This window comes from Nyctibius grandis, chromosome 8, assembly GCF_013368605.1.
Source record: "Nyctibius grandis isolate bNycGra1 chromosome 8, bNycGra1.pri, whole genome shotgun sequence".
In the NCBI taxonomy this organism is placed as follows: domain Eukaryota; kingdom Metazoa; phylum Chordata; class Aves; order Nyctibiiformes; family Nyctibiidae; genus Nyctibius; species Nyctibius grandis.
In genome coordinates this window covers 47,836,480-47,857,131 of record NC_090665.1, presented here as the reverse complement: position 1 = coordinate 47,857,131, position 20,652 = coordinate 47,836,480, and the positions used below count along the sequence as shown (strand labels likewise).

Below are 20,652 nucleotides of genomic sequence, written 5' to 3'. Positions count from 1 at the left end.
TTTGATCCTGCTTATGGCCCCTCATCCTAATGAAGCCATAAAACAATTACTCTGGTAAGAGCAGATGACACGTCCTCACTCTTGCAAGAAGATTTGCAAGTTAGAGGAGTATGTTCTGCAAAGGCTGTAGGAGGATAGAGGATCGTTGCTCTGGAGAGCATGTCCTGAAGGGAGGTTGTAGCGCAGTGGGAGTCGGCCTCTTCTCCCAGGCAACTAGTGATAGGACAAGAGGACACAGCCTCAAGCTTCGCCAGGGGAGGTTCAGCTTGGACATTAGGAAGCATTTCTTCTCAGCAAGGGTCATTAGCCATTGGAAGGGGCTGCCCAGGGAGGTGGTGGAGTCACCGTCTCTGGAGGGGTTTAAGAAAAGACTGGACATGGCACTTAGTGCCCTGGTCTAGTTGCCATGGTGGTGTCAGGGCAATGGTTGGACTCGATGATCCCAGAGGGCTCTTCCAACCTCATTGATTCTGGGATTCTGTATGTGAAGGCTGGTATGTAGTGCAGCAGGGAAGCTCCATGCAGGAACAGGAAGGCCAGCTGTGACCCTCCACGTAGCCTGGTCCACACTCGGTACTGAATTCTCTTTTTAAGACAGTAGTCACTGCTACAGCATTACCTCAAAATCTGAAGTACCTTGAGAATAATACCTAGGGGGTCTCACATTCTCAGTGCATGGTGTGGTACCAGATGACACCTTTCCCAGAGCTTGAGAGGAGAAGGAACACCCCTAAGCAGAACAAAGCACTGAGCTGATTTTTAATACAGTTCACATATAGCTACAATGATAGAAAACATTGGGTCAAGGGAGGGAAAACCTGACATTAGTTAAGGCAGGAGTTATCTGGTAAGCTGATTTACTCACAACACTGACCCAACTAACAGGCATCAGAGCAGTAACAAGCGCATTTCTATCTAATTTTATAGGTGCAGCAATCTAAAAAGTGACAAAAACACAGCTGCACAGGTATCAATGGTGCTTCATCTCAGGATTTAGAGAGGTCACAGCAACAGCATATGTCCACTTTTGGGTCATTATCACACCACACCTTTCATAATCTGCACAGTCCAGGTCTGGGCTGGAGGAATCAGATGAGGATGAGTATGGGGAACTCACTGGCAAGTCTGGAAGACTCCACTGTGAGAGGTCAGTACAAAATTGATTGACTTGCCAACTAAACAGTAAATAGAGACTTTACCTTCAAGAACAGTCAAGGTGCTAATAAAAATGTTTACCACAGATCTGTCACAAAAATACCTTTCTCCACGGCTGTAGTGAGAGAAATGCTTGAAGAAATACTAATCCTGCAAGTACATATTTGCAGACTGAGCCCAATGCAGAAAGAATATTCTTGACATAATTTTGACTTAATTTGTTCCCCCTTTGGCTTTGTTTCATGCTGACACTCAATGAAAAAAAACTCGTAAGGGAATGCTGACTGACTTGGTGTGACAGAATGCAAAGTGCTTTCTTCAGGCTGTCCTTCCTCCTGAAAACAGGCGCTGGAGTTCCTTACCAACACAGATGTTGCCAAATGCATTTAGAGAGAAATCCCACATGCCAAGATTCAAACGTGGGCAACCTTTGCCCCTTAACAATAGCCACCCAGCACCTAAAGCGCCAAACGCTTCTGACACTTAAGATCTGTTTGTTTGGTTTCTAAGGCTACAAACCTGTGGTATTCTGGTTCAGAAATTTCATGGCTAAGGTACATTTCTTCTGTGGCCTTAAAAGTATTTTTTTTTTAAATTCAGTTTAACACAGGTGGAACTCCAAAGGTAACAGAAGATTACAAGTACAATAAGAAATAAAATAAGTTAATATGTAGCTACAACTGGCAGAGGAAAATGTTTGTTACCTGATTTCACCTGTAAAAAATGGAGTTTTGTTATTGTTTTGAAGATGAACCTTCTGACAAAACTGAACATCTACACCAATCTGTATCAGCAGAAGAGCTTAAAAATTATTTTGGTAAATCTTGGCCTCACTCTTCACATAATAACAACAAATGATAGCAAACCCAATGATTAGAGATTAATAATTACATTTATGAAAACCTATAATGGAAGACTTTGCTGCATTTTAACGATGTCCATCTCTTTCTTGAAGGTGAATAAATTGGCCAGGTTAGCAACAGTTTATCTGATTTTACTTGGCTAACCAATCATTTCAAGAAAAAAACAGCAGACAAAACACCTCCGCACAGTGTTTACCAAGGGTGTTAATTTGAAATAAGAAATGTTAAGTTTCATGATAATTTTTGGAAATGCAAGACAGCCAAATACACATGTATACTTAACATGCCTGACCACAAACATACTTCTCCTTTCCAAAACTGCTCCAGGACAGAAACTTCCTCTCTATAGCATGCCTTTACATGCCAACACCAATAGCTCAATGATGTTAAAAATTAAAATGACATCTTTTGAAACTGTTGTTTCAGGATCTGTACGTGGTGGTACACTACTCTACAGGTGAACATTAGAACCTTATATAGGGAGAAAAAGGCATCTAAGTGCTACTTTTAAGTCATCAAAACAAAATGGCAAACTTCCAAAACACCATGTGGCTGCCAAACTGAACCTTCACACTAATAGTTCCCTGTAGCATTCTTTGACCAAGCAATGCCAAACTTGATGGCTTCCACACAGGTGAGATGTGCTTTCAACCAGTCCCCATGTGAATTCATGCAGTACCTGCTGCGGGTAACAGGAGCAAGTAACACAACTGTTGGAGTGTCAGACAAAGTGATCCTGTCCCAGCTATCCGCAGCAAGCATCTTGTGATACACCAGTAAGCCCTCTCTGTCAACACAGTCACGCGTGATGGCGGTGAAGATTAGCAGGGTCTTCCAAGTTGCGAGTTTGCTATTGATTAGGTCATTAGGTTGCTATAAATAGAGGCTCGGCTCGGTGTGTAAATCGTCGTGCAGGATCATAGCAAAACTGTCATTTCTAAAACTGTAACTACCTACAATCACACTACAGCTCGGCCAAACAGAGCGAAAGGCACCATATACGTGAGAACAAAACAGCAAGAAGTGCCGTGTCAAGCAAGCTCGGCACTTGGGATCAAATGACGCTGATCGCTGAAAGATCTTCTCTAAAATGAATAGTCCCTTTCTACCAGAGTTATGGAGAAAATGATAGTCTTCACGTGCTGCACTTACCCGCAGGTAGTAAAATTGCCCATGAGAGGGGAAGAAACACAAGGAATGGTTTAGAACAAAAGCTGTAATTACATTTTTTTACACTTGTGCATCAAGTTGAATATCTGGAGCTGGTAAAGACGTGGTAAGCGACTGGTAAATCACCTCAAAATCTGACTCACACGAATTAGGTTTAAGAGTTCACCCATCTTCTCCTACAAATAACAGTAATTTGAGCGGAATTCTCCTCAACCACCAACAGACTGCAGAAAAACACTTATCACTGACTATGTGCTGCTCATCTCAGAAGTAAAAATAACAGGCTTGAAGGCTTTAGCTTTGCTTTTACACAGAAACTGGACGCGTTGCAGGACTGTAAGGTCGCCCTACCTGCCTGGACACAGCGAGGACACAGGTGCCACCTCAGGAGTGCCGCTAACGGGCCACAGGCCGGCTGCTGCTTCCATCCCTCAGGAGCAGCCACACAGGTGCTGTTAGCGCACTCATTAGCCTTAATTATTTGCACTCCTTGATCATTTGCACACCCTGCTCGCTCGCCGTCCCTCACGGCCCCCCCCCGGCTTTACCCCGGGACGGGGCCCGCTCCCTCCCGCCCCGGGGCCCGACGCCGGCTCCCACAGGCGGGCAGGTAACGGCTGGCACCGGCCCGGAGTTGCCGTGGAGCCGAGCCCTACCGGCCCGGCGTCGCCCCCCGCGGCTGAGGGCGACAGTTGCCGCCGCGGGCAGGACGAGCTGGGGCCGCTCTCCGCAGGCACCGCGGTCCCGGCGGTAACAAAGCCACGCGCCGAAGGCGGCGGCGGGAGGAGAAGCCCGAGCGGACCCGCGGGGGGAGGAAGGGAAACTGCAGCCCCCCAACTCCGCCGGGGACGAGGGCAAAGGCGGGCCGCCGGGAAGCGCCGCACCTCCCTCACGCCGGCCCCGCTCCGAGCACTCCCCCGCCCCGCGACCGCTCCTCCGCCCCCGGGCACGGCCCGCCCGAGGCGCCGGCGGGAGCGCGCCACGCCGCCGGCCGGCTGAGGGGAGGCGGCGGCCGTACCTGGCTGCTGCTCTCGGCCGGCAGGTTCCTCAGCAGGATCTTGCGCCTGTTGCTCAGCTCCCGGCGGGTGCTCGCCAGCCGCCTCGCCACCTCCTCGGGGCCCAGAGGCGGCGGCGGCGGCCGGGCCCCCCGCGGCGGCTCCGCGGGCAGCTCCGCGCCGCGCTCGGCTGCTGCCGCCATCTTGCAGAGCGAGCGGGACGGCGCGGGGGGAGCCGCGGCGGTGGGCGGGCGGGCGGCGGGGGAGCCGCGGGGCACGGGACGGCGGGGCGCGGGGAGCCACGCCAGGCCCCGCCGTGCTCCCCGCCCCCGGCCCGCCCCGCTCACTGGCCGCGCCCGCCGCTCTCTCCCTGTCGCTCCCGGGGGAGGATGAAACCCGCGGAGCCTCCGCTGAGGAGCCTCGTGAGGGGGCAGCGGGCTCGGCCTTCCCGGCAGCCCCGAAAGAGGCGGCCCGACCCCGGCCCGGTGCCGCACAAAGGCGGTGAAAAGGGCGCAAATCCCCTGTGAGGAGAGAAGGACAACGGGCGGGGGGTAGAGAAAACTCAGGAGGAGCGCGGTGGTGCACGGAGCGGCCTCAGGCTGCGAACCCCTTTGGGGGTGTGGGGATAAAAGGGGATCAGAGGGTGAATTTCATTCCCACCGTGATGTACCTCGAGTCAGATTTTAGGGAAGGACTTGAGCGCTCTTGAGGAGAGAGTTTGGGGGTCCATTAGGAGGGAAATCGCCATGACGGAGGTGCCCCAAGGAGGCCAAGGCCTGGGCATCGGCCCTCTCCCTCACTGAGGCACGATGCGGCTCATGGCTCCCAGGAGATATCGTTCCCCCAAAGCCCCATCGATACCTTCTTTAGGCACAAGTCCACTCGGAGAGACTGAAATGCAGAGTGACAACAAAATAAAGCAGATTTGAGCGAACCCAAATGCTCCGTCAGAGGTTAGCAGGGCACGATGGCCCAAGGTGATCTCATTCTAATTTTATTCTTCACCAGAAACATACCAAACAAATTACAAAGCATCCAAACGGGTCAACCAACGCCTGGGTGCTGCACTTGTGGCAGAAGTCACCCTCTTGTGGCAAAGCAGCATGTAATGGTGGATGGGCAAGCACAGGGCTTGCGACTGCCATGACGAAAAGGAGCACAACATCCCGGTAGAAGGAAAGTATTTCTGGGAGTCACTATAAGAGAAATTTTCCCTTCTGCTGTAAAAATGTTTCACTGTGCTAGTCAGTACTTAAAAAAATAAAATAGGTTTTTCTCCTGGAAAATCCGTTTCGCCGTAGCATAGTTACTTGTGATGTCCTTTACAACACAGTAAATTTAGCTCTTAACATTGTCATCATTGCTATAAATAAGTGAAGAATAATTTAAATATTTGTATCCATTTTTAGATAAGAGGCCAACCACAAAGAACAGGCGAAAGAGAATCCAAACCTGAAAAACAGTAGTCTTAAAAAGGAAATTGGAAACACACTTTGAGTTAAATTGGGTGTATGTGAATAAGTTCTTATCAAGAAAATCGAATTCTGAGTGATAATTCTTGACTAGGTTTAAAGTGCCATTTTAGAGGCAGGATTACCAGTTACAGAAAAAAACCCCACCAAACAACAATAGTGTTTTTAGAAATTGCTTTGGTCCAAACCAAAGCTAGCAAGTTAAGACTACAAAGAATCTTGGACCTTCACTACTTCTAAGCTTAGTTTAAAAACTACTGAGCAAAAAATAATCAAAGTACTTTTAATTCTTTTTGGTGTATTATCAAAAAAATTGTCAGGGCTGACAAGCTTTGATTCAAGGGCTTCCTTTCCCTAATTTTTTTCAACAGGTAACATTCCTCCTCCTTCTATATTTGCATCATGTTTGACGAAGTTTTGAAAATCACAGGTGTGAAGGACGTTTGTGAATAGTTCATGTATTTGTCACGGGAGAATTTGAGAACTGCCAGATTCAGCCTGTCCTGAATAAGTCCTGAATAACTTAGCCTTCATACTTAAACCAAGAAACAACTGTTATTACAAATTATTATTGTGAGATCTGATCTAAGGAAATTTCAATATTCTTAGACAAACAAGATTTTCACAGATCACCATTCTTTGAGAAATGTAACTGCAACATAAGTATATACCTGCTGTTTTTTTCAAATTTCAGATGAAGAGTTGCATTTTAAAGCTGTGAAATATCTCTTCCATCACAAGCTGCAAGTATATGCCTGAAGATTTACAAATTATTATTCATGCTACCTATACAATTATCCATGGAAAAGATAAAAAAAAAGATGAGTGAAAAGTATGCTAGTAAGTATTTACAAACTGATTTTCAGGTCAAGCTATGAAATTGAAGTAGGGATACTAAATACTGTCTCCTGAAAACCTATCTGAATCATATCCTAGGTTATGTGATGTAAATTATTCTGACATCGTGAAAAAGATTGCTGAAACACACAACTGTCTCCTCAGAAATAATTGCCAGATAAGGCTATTACAGTAGAAATTGTGGATCTGCTAAATCATTGTACAGTTAAGTGAAGCTAATGAAGTACTGAAAGCAGAGTAATTAATTATACCATTAATTTTTCCAGTTTGAATGTGGACACTCTGGTTCACCTGTACGTTAGGTTCTTTATAACTGCTAATTACTTTGTAACAGTGAAAATAAACTGTGTAAGCCTAAATGGTCCTTGCTAACCAATGCCATGAGAACTGACACAGGTTAGGGAACCCTCTCACAAGTCTCTGTGCATCTGCAGGAGCGGGAAATGTCTTCAGGAGAATGCTGAGGTGATGCAACTCAGGATGAAATGCAAGTGGTAACAGTCTCCACCCAGCTGTACCCAGGAGAGGAGGAGGACAGTGAGCGAACGCATGTATGTATTTTCCTTAAAGAATCACACAGAATCAATGAGGTTGGAAGAGCCCTCTGGGATCATCGAGTCCAACCATTGCCCTGACACCACCATGGCAACTAGACCATGGCACTAAGTGCCATGTCCAGTCTTTTCCTAAACCCCTCCAGAGATGGTGACTCCACCACCTCCCTGGGCAGCCCCTTCCAATGGCTAATGGCCCTTTCTGAGAAGAAATGCTTCCTAATGTCCAACCTGAACCTCCCCTGGCCAAGCTTGAGGCTGTGTCCTCTTGTCCTATCGCTAGTTGCCTGGGAGAAGAGGCCGACTCCCACTGCGCTACAACCTCCCTTCAGGTAGTTGTAGACTGCACTAAGGTCACCTCTGAGCCTCCTCTTCTCCAGGCTAAACACCCCCAGCTCCCTCAGCCGTTCCTCGTAGGTCAGACCCTCCAGACCCTTCACCAGCTTGGTCGCCCTCCTCTGCACTCGCTCCAACACCTCAACATCTTTCTTGAAGTTCATCTTGTTGATTACAGACCATCCTATAGGCACACATCGTATGCATGTTTGTATGAGTACACTGTTACTCTGATGCTTTCAAAACGAAGCCCTGCAGCGCGTTTATGCTTTGCACTCTAAACAGTCTTCAGTTTTCTAATGCACTTCCATTATGTTTCAAAACTGCGGCAAAGGCAAAAAGCACTTTTTAAAAATAGCAGCAAAGGTTAGTGATCTGCAAGTGTAACTTCAGTCGCATTGCTGACTTGATGCTGTTATACAGATAAGCCACTTTGCTGTAATTTAATTTAGCTCATTAAATTCCTTGTTAATTAAGAGTAATGTACCCAGCCACAGCAGTTGCTTTTGTAGCTCTTCTAAAGCTGCCGATTAATTTACCCATGCTTCTGCAGCTTTGAAGAAATACGAGCCATATCTGTTTTTTTCATTTTTATGGGACGAGAGTGTTCAAAGAGAATAGTGTCACAAACATTCTTCTTGAATTAAAGGTGCACTCAGGCATAAATGTCCATGTTCAAAAGTACAAACAAGTTCAGATCTGTGCAGATGATATAAAAGCCAAGATTTAGAACATCTGCTGCATCTCCAAGACCCATCTAATGTTCTAATGACTCTTGCTGAGAAGAAATGCTTCCTAATGTCCAACCTGAACCTCCCCTGGCCAAGCTTGAGGCTGTGTCCTCTTGTCCTATCACTAGTTGCCTGGGAGAAGAGGCCGACTCCCACTTCACTACAACCTCTCTTCAGGTAGTTGTAGACTGCACTAAGGTCACCTCTGAGCCTCCTCTTCTCCAGGCTAAACACCCCCAGCTCCCTCAGCCGTTCCTCGTAGGTCAGACCCTCCAGACCCTTCCCCAGCTCGGTCGCCCTCCTCTGGACTCATTCCAACACCTCAACATCTTTCTTGAAGTGTGGGGCCCAGAACTTCATTAGGAAACTGAAATTTTGAAACCCAAAGATGTAGATTCAATTGTCAACACTATTAATTAGTGATCATCTAGGTGCTCAATCAACGTTTATCTCACAAATGCAAATTGCCTCCAAAATATACCAGAGGTTCCAAAAGAAGTTCCTTCTACCGTTTTTCTAACCAATTTAAATACGTTTGGCATTCTCAGTATAACATTCTGTAGTGCAGTAACAGTGAGGATCATTAAGAAACAAATAGAATTTCATATCGAATTACCAACCTAGAGCAGCGCAGTGAGCAACTGATACCTTCAGTATTCTGATGAAGCAAAAACCTCAAAACCCCTTGTCCTGGTTTTGCAGGGATAAAATTTATAGAATCCCTTTTCTGTTCCATTTAGTTTCAGTGTGTGGCCAGCTGTGGGATGGTGATCAAGGCCATCAGCAGGTAAACCCAGGGCAGCTGCCCCAGGCTGGCCCACAGGTGTCTTGTATAACATTAAAGTCAGGTTCACTATAAATGGGAAAGCTGCTGGAGATGGGGGATTCTTTGCTCTGCTCTCCTCTCCCTCCTTCTCCTCTCTTCTCAATGGTTACTATCCCTGGAGGGACTTGCCACCACTCTATGAGCTGAGTATAATTTTGTGTCTTTTGTATTAGCATCAATATTGGTTTTCTTATGTTATTAAATCTGTTTAAATTTTAACCCATGAGTCTCCCTCCTTTTCCCAATTCCCTTTCTTGGTCAGGGAGGGGAGACTGGGTGACAGAACAACTGGTTATTGTTTAGCCCTGGGGGTGGGCTAAATGGAGACACCCCTCTCTGCAGCTACAGCGTAGTCTCAGGCTTCACTTGTTCTGCAGGGTTAAAATTCACTAATTAACCGTTACAATAACTCAGCATGTCTAGACTGCAGTTTTGTTGAGACAGGTATTGTGCCATGGTAAGTCCTCCCAACTACCTGCTAAGCTCATTGTAATACCAGAGAGATTTGATGAATGTTTCATTCTCCAAGCACTTAGGAATTGCAGTAATACAGGATCAGACTTGAGGTCCATCAAATCCCATCGCAGCAGTGCCCGTCTTGTCGAGGGGGTGCCAGATGGGCAACAGATTGCTTCAGAGACCCCAACAGCCACATGCTTCATTCAGAGTTGCGTTGCCAACGAACAGTTATTTTCACTTTGCTCACACTCCTTTGCGGGAGCCTTATATGTACTGCACATCGCTCCCACTCCCTGGGACGTGTCAGGTACTGCGGCGTATGACCAAAAATGGGGTTTCTTTACTCCTGAAATGTTCTTCCATACAGACACAAAACCACTTCAAGTAATTCTGCCCACAGCTGAATATTTTCTAAGTAGAACATGATAGCTATTAAAGTTGGTGTAACACTGCTCCTAAGTGTGTTAGGAATGACGGATTATCTCAGTAACAGAGTGGTTAGCAACTTCTCCTCACTTTCCGTTCTGTAAAACAGTGGTCTGCAAATAAACAGCAAAAAGATAAAAGAGGTAAGAGCTGTAACTTATAAAGGCAGTAACTGTTCTGAGGAAATCATTACACTGAAACGTAATGTCATGGTCTATTTTGGGAAGCGTGGTCTTTGCAGTAGAATTTATAACCTTTGTTGCCTAATGCATGTCATTAGTGAATCCATGTGAAGGGTATATTTAAAGATGGCAAAAAAAGAGTAAATCTCAAAACTCACCACCACAAAACAAATCCAGCTTGGAATCACAGACTCACAGAATGGTTTGGGTTGGAAGGGACCTTAAAGACCATCCAGTTTCAACCCCCTGCCATGGGCAGGGACACCTTCCACCAGACCAGGTTGCTCCAAGCCCCATCCAACCTGGCCTTGAACACTGCCAGGGAGGGGGCAGCCACAGCTTCTCTGGGCAACCTGGGCCAGTGTCTCACCACCCTCACAGCAAAGGATTTCTTCCTAATATCTCATCTCAATCTCCTCTCTTTCAGTTTAAAGCCGTTCCCCCTCGTCCTGTCACTACTTGAATAATAACTGAGCTTCTTGAATAACTGAGAACAAAAGAAAATACGATTGAACAACTCTTGTAAGTACCGTCCTCTTCAACTATGGGCGCTAAAGGCCAACAGAGTCACAGGGGAACCTCAGCAATACCTTCTCCTAAAACAACGGCCTCCCTGCTTTAAATCACCATTCATTCCTCCATAGGCTTTATTTTTCCTCATTCAGAGTCAACTAGTCAACTTCCAATTTAGTAACAACTTCTTGGCAGAAAGTACATTTTGGCAATTTTAATATTAAAAAAAAATGTTCCATGGTTTTCTGGCAAAAGCAGGTAGGACCCCACATTCCTACACAGAGTATTTTTATTGGCTAAGCTGTTAATGTGCTGCAAATTGTAGTTTCAATTTTCATTCTGTCTCAGATTTTTCTATAAGGGCCTATTTTCTAGGAACTGGAAAGTGATATTGATAGTTCACAGGAAATTGTGAAATCATTTCACATCAAAAAAATAGTGAAATCATAATACTGAATTAAAGCATTCACCAGGGTAAACTGGTACATCTCCATTACTCTCTCGTTTACAGGCCCTATGCATCTGGCTAATTATAAACTTGAAGAAACTCTTTGCTGTGATTAACTGAATAGTTAGTACGTCCTGGGAGTGAACAGGCATCTTACCAGCAATTTGTTTTGATAGGATAAACCAGTCAGGGATTTATCCCTGCCAGCAAAGGTTGGAATTTGAAACACCCCCCACAATATTTTGTCCTTAAAAAATGCTGTAACTGGTTAAATATGGAAAACTGGCATAAAGGATGTAACGCAAGCTAAACTTTCCCAATGCATTCTTAAAAAATTTATGAGACTTTAAAATGTTCTGCCATTCAGTTATAAAAAGGTTTCCATAGAAACTGTCATGCAACAAGACTTTTTGCTATAAACACATTACTGAAGTGGCTGACTTCTACATGTTCATTCTGTTTTCATGGGGAGCAAAAAAAACCCCATCCCCTTCCTCTTACCCAGGTTCTCTGGCTGAGGTTACAGCAGTAACACATTCTGGCTCATTTCTAGAGATTTCCCTGGTTAAGCTGCAATGGAAATAAACATATTGAAAGAGATTATTATTATTTTGCAGGAATTAGATAATATAGTTTAATTACCAGCCTTCAGTCTCTCCCAGTTGCATGTGATTTGCATGTATTATGCCAAGATATTGGGACCAAAGTGTCAGAAAGTTGGAAAACTGAAAATAAGTCTACTAAAACTCTTTGACCAAGTTCCCAGTTTCCTGCAGTTCTCAGTGCCAACCTATCTCTGAGCATCTGGCTGATTTCATTACCTCTGGGTGCAGTGGAAGAGTTTTAAAATTAGAAAAAAAAAAAAAAAAAATCCATCAATGTTCACAGAATCACAGAATCAACCAGGTTGGAAGAGCCCTCTGGGATCATCGAGTCCAACCATTGCCCTGACACCACCCTGTCAACTAGACCAGGGCACTAAGTGCCATGTCCAGGCTTTTCTTAAACCCCTCCAGAGATGGTGACTCCACCACCTCCCTGGGCAGCCCCTTCCAATGGCTAATGACCCTTGCTGAGAAGAAATGCTTCCTAATGGCCAACCTGACCCTCCCCTGGCCAAGCTTGAGGCTGTGTCCTCTTGTCCTACCGCCAGTTGCCTGGGAGAAGAGGCCAACTCCCACTTCACTACAACCTCCCTTCAGGTAGTTGTAGACTGCACTAAGGTCACCTCTGAGCCTCCTCTTCTCCAGGCTAAACACCCCCAGCTCCCTCAGCCGTTCCTCGTAGGTCAGACCCTCCAGACCCTTCACCAGCTTGGTCGCCCTCAAACTGTTGACGAAACTGGAAATATTTGATGATCTAATCCAAGGCTGGCCCATCGTTCAATTGGTGTGATAGTGCCTGGGTTCAGAGAGGAGAGACTGCCAGTTTTAGATGAACTTTGGCGTGGCACTGCACGGCACCACCTCTTTCTGCGCATTTTTTCCACGCACACGTACTGCTTGTAAAAAGTGCTGACTTGACAGTCTTGGAGGCTGAGTTTGTTCCTTTTATCGGTGGAGCAGCTCTTGTGCTCGCACCCTCCCCTTTTGTTGCCAGGTGGAGGGTGGGGTAGAAAGGTTCCTGCACTACGCCAACAGTTTCCCTTCCTTGCTATCGCTGTTTTTATTCCATTAGTGGCAGTAAGAGCAGAGAGCTCTTGTTCAGGCAGCGCTCCAAGGAACTGGTGGTTTTGCCAGTGTCAGCTATAAAAATGTAGAATAAAACAGAACAAAATGTAATTGTTAGTGCTGGCTCCCAGCTTCTGAGAGCGGTACCCTCTACTGCTACCACTAATGAAACCAGCCCAGGGCTAACAACGGTACATTTTTTTCCACAGAATTTAGATGAGGCCACTATGCTTCATCTGTGAGCTGAAGGTGAAGCTTCCAGATCTAATAAATGTCCCACCTCTGCCACCAAATCTGTTCTTCTCTTCTGCTCGGGCCGTTGCTAACTGCTATCGATGGGTGTAGAATTGCGTTGGATTACAACAAAAGCCTTGGTTAAATAGAGTAATCTGATTATTTGAAGGAAACTCTTTTGTACTTCAGACATTTATTTCCCTTTAATTTATTATTAAATCAACTGTTTACTGAAAATCTCCCTGGAAGTTTGCAGAAGAGAGGCAGACGTGATTAAGCCTCTGCCTGGAATGGTGCAGGCAAGCAGTAAGTGGATGTTCTAGCTCAGGCTGCCGTGCAGAGTCTGTAAGTGACTGTGGAAACTCCTGCTCACACACATAGCTCTGAATTTCTGCCAGTTCAGGCTCCTTTGGGTTCCCAGGCAGAGGATCTGCACACCCCAGCCTCAAAAAGGACAGCCCAAAGCAGGTGATACAACTGGTGCGGGGACAGGGAAGCATCAGGCTTTCCTACAGAGATAAAACCAGTTATGGTTGGCACTTGGCTAACAAGGCAGGGGCTGGAGGACTGCACTCTTGGACTTGAGCGTCTAAATTCCACTGGAGCCTTGGCTTCAGAGACACAAGCCCTTCTGGGCCAAGGTCCTTCCGTGACTCAGTTCAGAGGACATAAAGTAGAGAAAATAATCGCCCCTCATCGCGCAGGAGCTGCAAATAAGTAATATGAAACACTCGATGGCACTTAGATTACTTTTTCATAGTTAGGATCCATGGCAAAGGGGGGATTGTCCGGCAAAACAACCCAACAGTTACCAAATTCACTGCTGTAGGAATTCATACTCCAAACATCACGGAAAGCCGAGTGCTGGCTCCTTTGAAAATCCCAGCCAGAGCTGGGATTCTTGTTTAAAAACAGATGAAATGGTGGCTAAGAGCTATGAACACTGCAAAATAATCTTTGCACTTGCACTTTGGGATTACCTGCACCCTCTTAACTTGATCCAGGACTCCTGCATCCTATTTTTTCCCCCTTTTCCGTATTTGCTGCCAGCTTACTCCCATCATTTGTACTCTGAAAATCTGCTTTCTAGCCTCATCCCCAATTCTAGGTCACTTTACAGAATAAAGCCTGTGAAAGCTGGAGACCTCATTTTGACCACTTATAGTCACAACTATCACTGCACACGTGAGCATCTCATGAATTCTCATCTGTCTTCTCTCTCAGAATTACACAGAATCAATCAGGTGGGAAGAGCCCTCTGGGATCATCGAGTCCAACCATTGCCCTGACACCACCATGGCAACTAGACCAGGGCACTAAGTGCCATGTCCAGGCTTTTCTTAAACCCCTCCAGAGATGGTGACTCCACCACCTCCCTGGGCAGCCCCTTCCAATGGCTAATGACCCTTGCTGAGAAGAAATGCTTCCTAATGTCCAACCTGAACCTCCCCTGGCGAAGCCTGAGGCTGTGTCCTCTTGTCCTATCGCTATTTCATGGCTTAAGTGGCCTTACAGAATGTTCATGGGCAAACTGTGTCATGGATTTCTTTCCAAATCACATTTTTTATCAAGGCAATAATGTAAACAAATAAAAAAAGCGTCTCAATTAATTTTCAAGCAATATATTCTGAACACAGAAACAGCTTCTATCTCTGGGCAACCAGGTCACTTGGACAGAGGACCTGCTTGTTACATATAGGAAAAATCCATACTGAATATGGATTTTCAAATTTTCAGATTTCAAATACTGAAAGCATTAACTCAATTCAACATTAGCGAACACAAACCAAAGGCACCACTTCTTTACATTTCAAAAGAACTTGTTCTGGAAGAATGAAAGAAAACCTACAGGAAATTAATGCAACCAGGTTTCAAAAATGAAACAAGTGGAAAATTAAAGGCCATAAAGTCTACCAGTTATGGGTAAGGAGGATACAGGGTATGAGTCCAAGTCAAGCAGCTACCTGCTCATTTTATAATCTTGCTCCTCACTCAACACAGTAAAATAATAATGGGGAGGGATGGCCATGGCAGCAACACGGGCAATAAAAACAGAAGAGCTATCATGCAGCTTCTCAGAAACCTCGATTACATCTGTGTTCCCTCCTGTATTCATCAGGTTTTGTTTTAAATGAACAATCGTATCTTTACCAGCATTGCATTTACTCCTGCTAGGACAAGGTTAGCTGTCAGCATCTGATGTTGTGATTTGGCACACCTCTAGCTCTGTGTCTTTCCCTTAATTATTCCTTAATAGCGAGAGCTTTGGCTCTTCTCATAACTGCAAGTATAAGCAAGGTTCTCCAGACCCCACGACCCAGGAACGGTTTGTACGTCCTAGGACAGAAGTGCTGAAGCGGCAGCGAGGTGCAGCTCTACGAAAGCTTTTAAAGGTAAAACCAAGGGGGTTTGACTGCTGTGACTTTCTGATAGCTGTTCAAAGAGAAGTGTAACACACGTATTCCTGGCAGGGCTGCAAGGAGGACACTGCAAGTGGCTTCTGCCTGGCATAGTTTTAAGAACAACAAAAAATCCACTGAAACAGTATTGTAGTCAAGAAAGTAATTAGTGTTATTGCATTTCACAGTGCATGTGCTTATTCATATTACTTTCTGATACATTCTGAGCAAAAATGATTTCTCCCACTATAAAAAAGTAGTACAGAAGTGTGGGTTAATAAATGTATACATAGAACCTGTGTTTAAAGCTGCCATTTAATTAGAGCTGGACTTAATGACTTGCTTCTCACAACAAATGTGCTTCATAGCCTTATCTGGTGTAAATGAACATCAGCACCAGAGCAGGCAGGCGAGTGCAGATCAAGCCAAAGGGGTGCTTTTCTTTATTTCCATTTATATTATTTTATATGCAAGGGAACTATTCTAATGTTGCTTGACATAAAAAACTACAACTGGGGAGCAAATACTCAAGTTCAAGAACTGCTGCTGCGTCGCAAGATTCCCTCATGTGTGTCTAGATGGGCAAAATACAATTTAAATTCCACATTACAAGTCAGTGGCTTCCAGAGACACTTTTGTCGCGTGGTCACGGCTTTCAGCTGTATCCCAGCTTCTATGTTACACACACAGACCTAAACAAATAAAGTCCTGGCTAGAAATTCAAATCTCATTTACCTCTGAATTTTAGTGAGAACACTTTTATGAGTCCTATAGGACTAGGAAATCAGCAACGCATCTTGTTTGATGTTTCACAGGATCACAGAATCAACCAGGTTGGAAGAGCCCTCTGGGATCATCGAGTCCAACCATTGCCCTGACACCACCATGGCAACTAGACCGTGGCACTAAGTGCCATGTCCAGGCTTTTCTTAAACCCCTCCAGAGATGGTGACTCCAGCACCTCCCTGGGCAGCCCCTTCCAATGGCTAATGACCCTTGCTGAGAAGAAATACTTCCTAATGTCCAACCTGACCCTCCCCTGGCCAAGCTTGAGGCTGTGTCCTCTTGTCCTACCGCTGGTTGCCCGGAAGAAGAGGCCGACTCCCACTGCGCTACAACCTCCCTTCAGGTAGTTGTAGACTGCACTAAGGTCACCTCTGAGCCTCCTCTTCTCCAGGCTAAACACCCCCAGCTCCCTCAGCCGTTCCTCGTAGGTCATAACTTACATATAGTTGAACAGTTCCCACACTGAAAGCTATTTTCCCTTCATGCTTAAAAATTCTGCTTCTTGGCTGGGTATGTTGTTCTTCAGTCTAGCAGTAATATTAAGATAACGCATTTTCTTCTAAAGGCAAACCTGATGAAACAGCCAGTTCGTCCATTACCCAACAACCAGCATTATTTTGGATTCAAATTCAGAAATTCTAGCAAGTTGGGTCTACAGACTGACACACAAACCGTTACAGGGCATCCGAGCCAGCCCTTGGAGAGCATAAAGCAGTGCTTAATAGATTCCTGCAGCTGCCTGCTCAGCAAAACCCACAGCCCAGTCCTGCACGAACACAGCAGAACAGCAAAGCCAGCGCGAGCGAGTTTTCAGGAGCACGTAAGAAAAAACCCAAAGGATGGCTTTGGTGAGTCCATGCAGGGGCTGACTGCTTCCAGAAATTATCATTTCCAAAAAAAAAAGCAGCTTTAAAACATATGTCAATACTGTCATTGATATGTAAAGTTTAGATCTTCTAAAAACAACAGGAACCTGATCAAATGTTTCATTCCTATTATAGCACTCATGCAGCCAGAAAACTAAAGGAAAAGGAGACAGAATAATTTCAATCTAGCCAGTTATCCACTGAACTATACTTTATATACAGTTTATTTCACTAGAGATTTTAATTTTATACATAGTATAAAGGGGTATCCTGATATCACACATATAGTTATTTTACTGTACTGTTTAAGAACCAATTTTTTACATAATACAGTATTAAGTACCATATTAATTAAAACAAGTGATTTTTTTAAAAAAACCTACATATAAATGGATGTTTATCATATGCACAGTGCAAGAAAGTTTTTATATCCTTGTAATCACAAAATTGTGAATCTAAAATACAACACTGTGGTTTAAAACTAATTTATAATTACGATGCCCTGTGTTGTGGACACATTGATTAATCTTTGTTTGAATTATCAAGCAATGTTAAATTCCAGACAAACAGCAGCAGCTTAAAATTATGATTTCAGAAAGATAACTTCCACAGTAACCCAACTTTTACAAAACACTGGTTTAATCCCTACTTCTGAGCTCGACAGTGTCTTAAGGAAACAGAAGAATGGCACAGATTTCATTTGGAATTCCCTGGTAACTAATGCTAAATAAATTCTTTATTACTTCCACACAGGAAACCTTTAAGGATGGTCGAAGAGGTAAAGATGGAGAGGTTTATGGGCAGAATTCTCCGAATTTTAGTAACGGAGTACAGGATTTCTCCTCTGCAAATAGGAAGAAAATGCTGTAATATAAATCAGGTTGGAATATTTACAGGAAACAATTGGGGAAAAGAAAGCATTCGTAATGTAAACACGTCAGAAAGGACTTCTTCATTTTCCCTTTTGCAGAGCGGGGCAGTGGATGAATATCAGCTAATCAGAAACAGATGTCTTCCTCAGAAGAACCACTTCACCAGCACAGAATATATGTGGTAGTTGTGGAGAATTGCTAACACGTTTTCTCCCCTCCCTCCCCCCCAAAGTTTCAAGTTCAATAAATAGTAGAAAAATAATCCTTTACTTAAAAATCTGGAGATGCATTGTCCCGGGGTCCACACAGCCATCGGCGGGGCAGGGAACTTTCTACGCGCGAAACAACCCGCACAGAAACCAACAGCCTTCAGCTCCCCCCGCCTCCGTCTGGCACTTTTTTAGTCCTCAGCTGCACGGATTTCTGCTCTTCCAGTTAAGGAAACCAAATCGTCTCTGGCTCTTTTAAGCTCGCTCTTGGCTCAGCAGAACAGGGCTTCCAAAGCTTCGGCTGCTGTATAAACTTGCGTCCCTGTTTTCGGAGGTCTGACGTGCCTCCTGCTCCGTTTTGTTAAACGTTATGGCAGGTCCATCCATCACTCCCGTCTCCCTTCCATTTCAGAGCCAACCTTACAGCTATAAAAACGTAAAGCCTTTATGCCCAACAGTTAGTCAGTGACCTCGTTCCTGGTGAAAAGCACAAAGCTGCCCGTAGCCGCGTGGATCATCGTTGGCTCGTTAACGTTTCTTTTGTCGTTGTTCATTAGCATTCTGCATCCACAGTGTGTACCGTGACTGCAGCCTGTAAGTGGTGGCTGTGGTGGAGAGTTGGGTGGTGCAACCGGTAGTGGTGAAACTTGTGACTCAGCAGGGCGGCCGTTTGGGGTGGCGTGTCCAGGTCTAAGTCTTCGTCGTGGTTTCCAACATCAACGCCAGCCGACAACGGGTCGTTGTTGCATGGAGGGTTTTCGCTGTCTTCCTGAGGACTCATGGTGCTGTAGCCTAGAAAATAAATCAGCAGGATGAAGAATTAAAAGCGAGACTAAAAGGTCAATGTTCCACAGCGCTGATGACTGCTGCACCCTTTGTGATCAGACACAGTCAGTGCTTTATAGAGCATAAAACAATTAATTTCCATAGAATCGTATCACAGAATGGTTTGGGTTGGAAGGGACCTTAAAGATCATCTAGTTCCAACCCCCCTGCCACAGGCAGGGACACTTTAATTAATATAAAAAGAACATCTTTAATTAATAGAAAAAGAAAAAAAAAATAAAACAAAGAAAACCATCCTCTCCTGTAAGCTCGTAATGGATCCCTTTCCCTGTCACTGTCTTTGTTTACAACCTTTGGGGACCCACGGTCTGTACCACCCCAAAGAGTAAAAAACAATCACACATTCAACAGTTTGTTAGGGTAGAATTTCTAGCGCTGATTTTAAACCAAAACAAACCAGCATTTTTTAGGGTGGTATCTTTGAAGCAATTAAGTGGATTTTTATCAACAGACAAGCAATAGGTGGGACCCACCACCGTTACCTCTATTCCTCTCAAACTCCATCTCTCCTAGGATCACCAGCTACCGTATCTGGAAGCAGCCAAACTTCTTCACATCATCCTGCTGTATAATCCCAGGATTATATTTTGAAAAGGAAGAGAGCGCTTCTCACCTGCGAGGCTCTATTTGCAAAACCCCAGCAGATGTTTTTAATGCTGGTGAAGCTTTCCACAGAGTTCAAGAAATCTACTGAACCCCCATGGAAGCGTTTCACACGGCAGGTCCGTTAAGCCAAAGAGCACTGACTCTTCCAGCCAGGCACGTGCACGGTGCGGTTAATGCGAGGTTCTCCTTTGGCTCAAGTATCTGCTACTGGAGTCTGAGAAGTTAAAAAACCCAGATCAGCCGTCTTACTCATGGAGTAATGAGACATGGCATTCCCTGGGATAGCCTAGGAAATGATGTCACTAGAAAGCCAGCTAACCGCTAACCCTTGCGAGACAAGATCGTGCTTTCTCAGTGTCTTGTAACATCCCTTGGAGATTTTCTGTCCCTTCCTTTGAAGCAGGTGCTAGTGGTTACCATGAGATTTGGATTTACCACTGAAACCAGTTGTTACCCCTCAAAACCAGTTTGCAGCACAAACAAAACCACCTCATTTCTAAATGCAAAAGCTGTGTTCAGCTCTGGGGCCCCCAACGTAAGGACGTGGAGCTGCTGGAGCGAGTCCAGAGGAGGACACGAAGATGCTCAGAGGGCTGGAGCCCCTCTGCTATGGAGACAGGCTGAGAGAGCTGGGGCTGTTCAGCCTGGAGAAGAGAAGGCTCCGGGGAGACCTTCCAGCACCTTCCAGCACCTGAAGGGGCTACAGGAAAGCGGGAGAGGGACTTTTTACAAGGGCATGGAGTGACAGGACGAGGGGGAATGGTTTTAAACAGAAAGAGGGGAGATTTAGATGAGATCTGAGGAAGAAATTCTTTCCTGTGAAGGTGGTGAGACCCTGGCCCAGGTTGCCCAGAGAAGCTGTGGCTGCCCCCTCCCTGGCAGTGTTCAAGGCCAGGTTGGATGGGGCTTGGAGCAACCTGGTCTGGGGGAAGGTGTCCCTGCCTGTGGCAGGGGGGGTGGAACTAGATGGTCTTTAAGGTCCCTTCAACCCAAACCATTCTGTGATTCTATGATTCTAAAAACACCAACAAAATTTAAAATTAAAAAGGTCTTGCTTTAATGAGAAAAATAATCCTTCTCAGAAAAATTTGGCTAAGAGCTGAAAACCCACCAGTGCTTCTGAGCACCTCAGTCAGGTTTTCAGCTTGAGACACCTCAAAGAAGTGTGTTAAAAAT

The 20,652-nt window shown here is 45.2% G+C and overlaps 2 protein-coding genes across 3 annotated transcripts in view; both read right to left on the bottom strand.

Moving 5' to 3' along the window:
* Positions 1-4,389, bottom strand: part of RAVER2 (ribonucleoprotein, PTB binding 2) — a 35,482-nt gene extending 31,093 nt beyond the window's left edge. For both annotated transcript variants that reach the window (XM_068406439.1, XM_068406440.1), the window contains exon 1: positions 4,207-4,389. In XM_068406439.1, the coding sequence (XP_068262540.1) occupies positions 4,207-4,386 (180 nt within the window). In that variant the 5' untranslated portion in view covers positions 4,387-4,389. The remainder of the gene's footprint in view (positions 1-4,206) is intronic.
* Positions 4,390-18,039: 13,650 nt separating this feature from the next.
* The window catches only part of CACHD1 (cache domain containing 1), a 114,039-nt gene continuing 111,426 nt past the window's right edge, over positions 18,040-20,652 (bottom strand). The window contains exon 27 of the mRNA XM_068406188.1: positions 18,040-18,816. Within this exon, the coding sequence (XP_068262289.1) occupies positions 18,578-18,816 (239 nt within the window). The 3' untranslated portion in view covers positions 18,040-18,577. The remainder of the gene's footprint in view (positions 18,817-20,652) is intronic.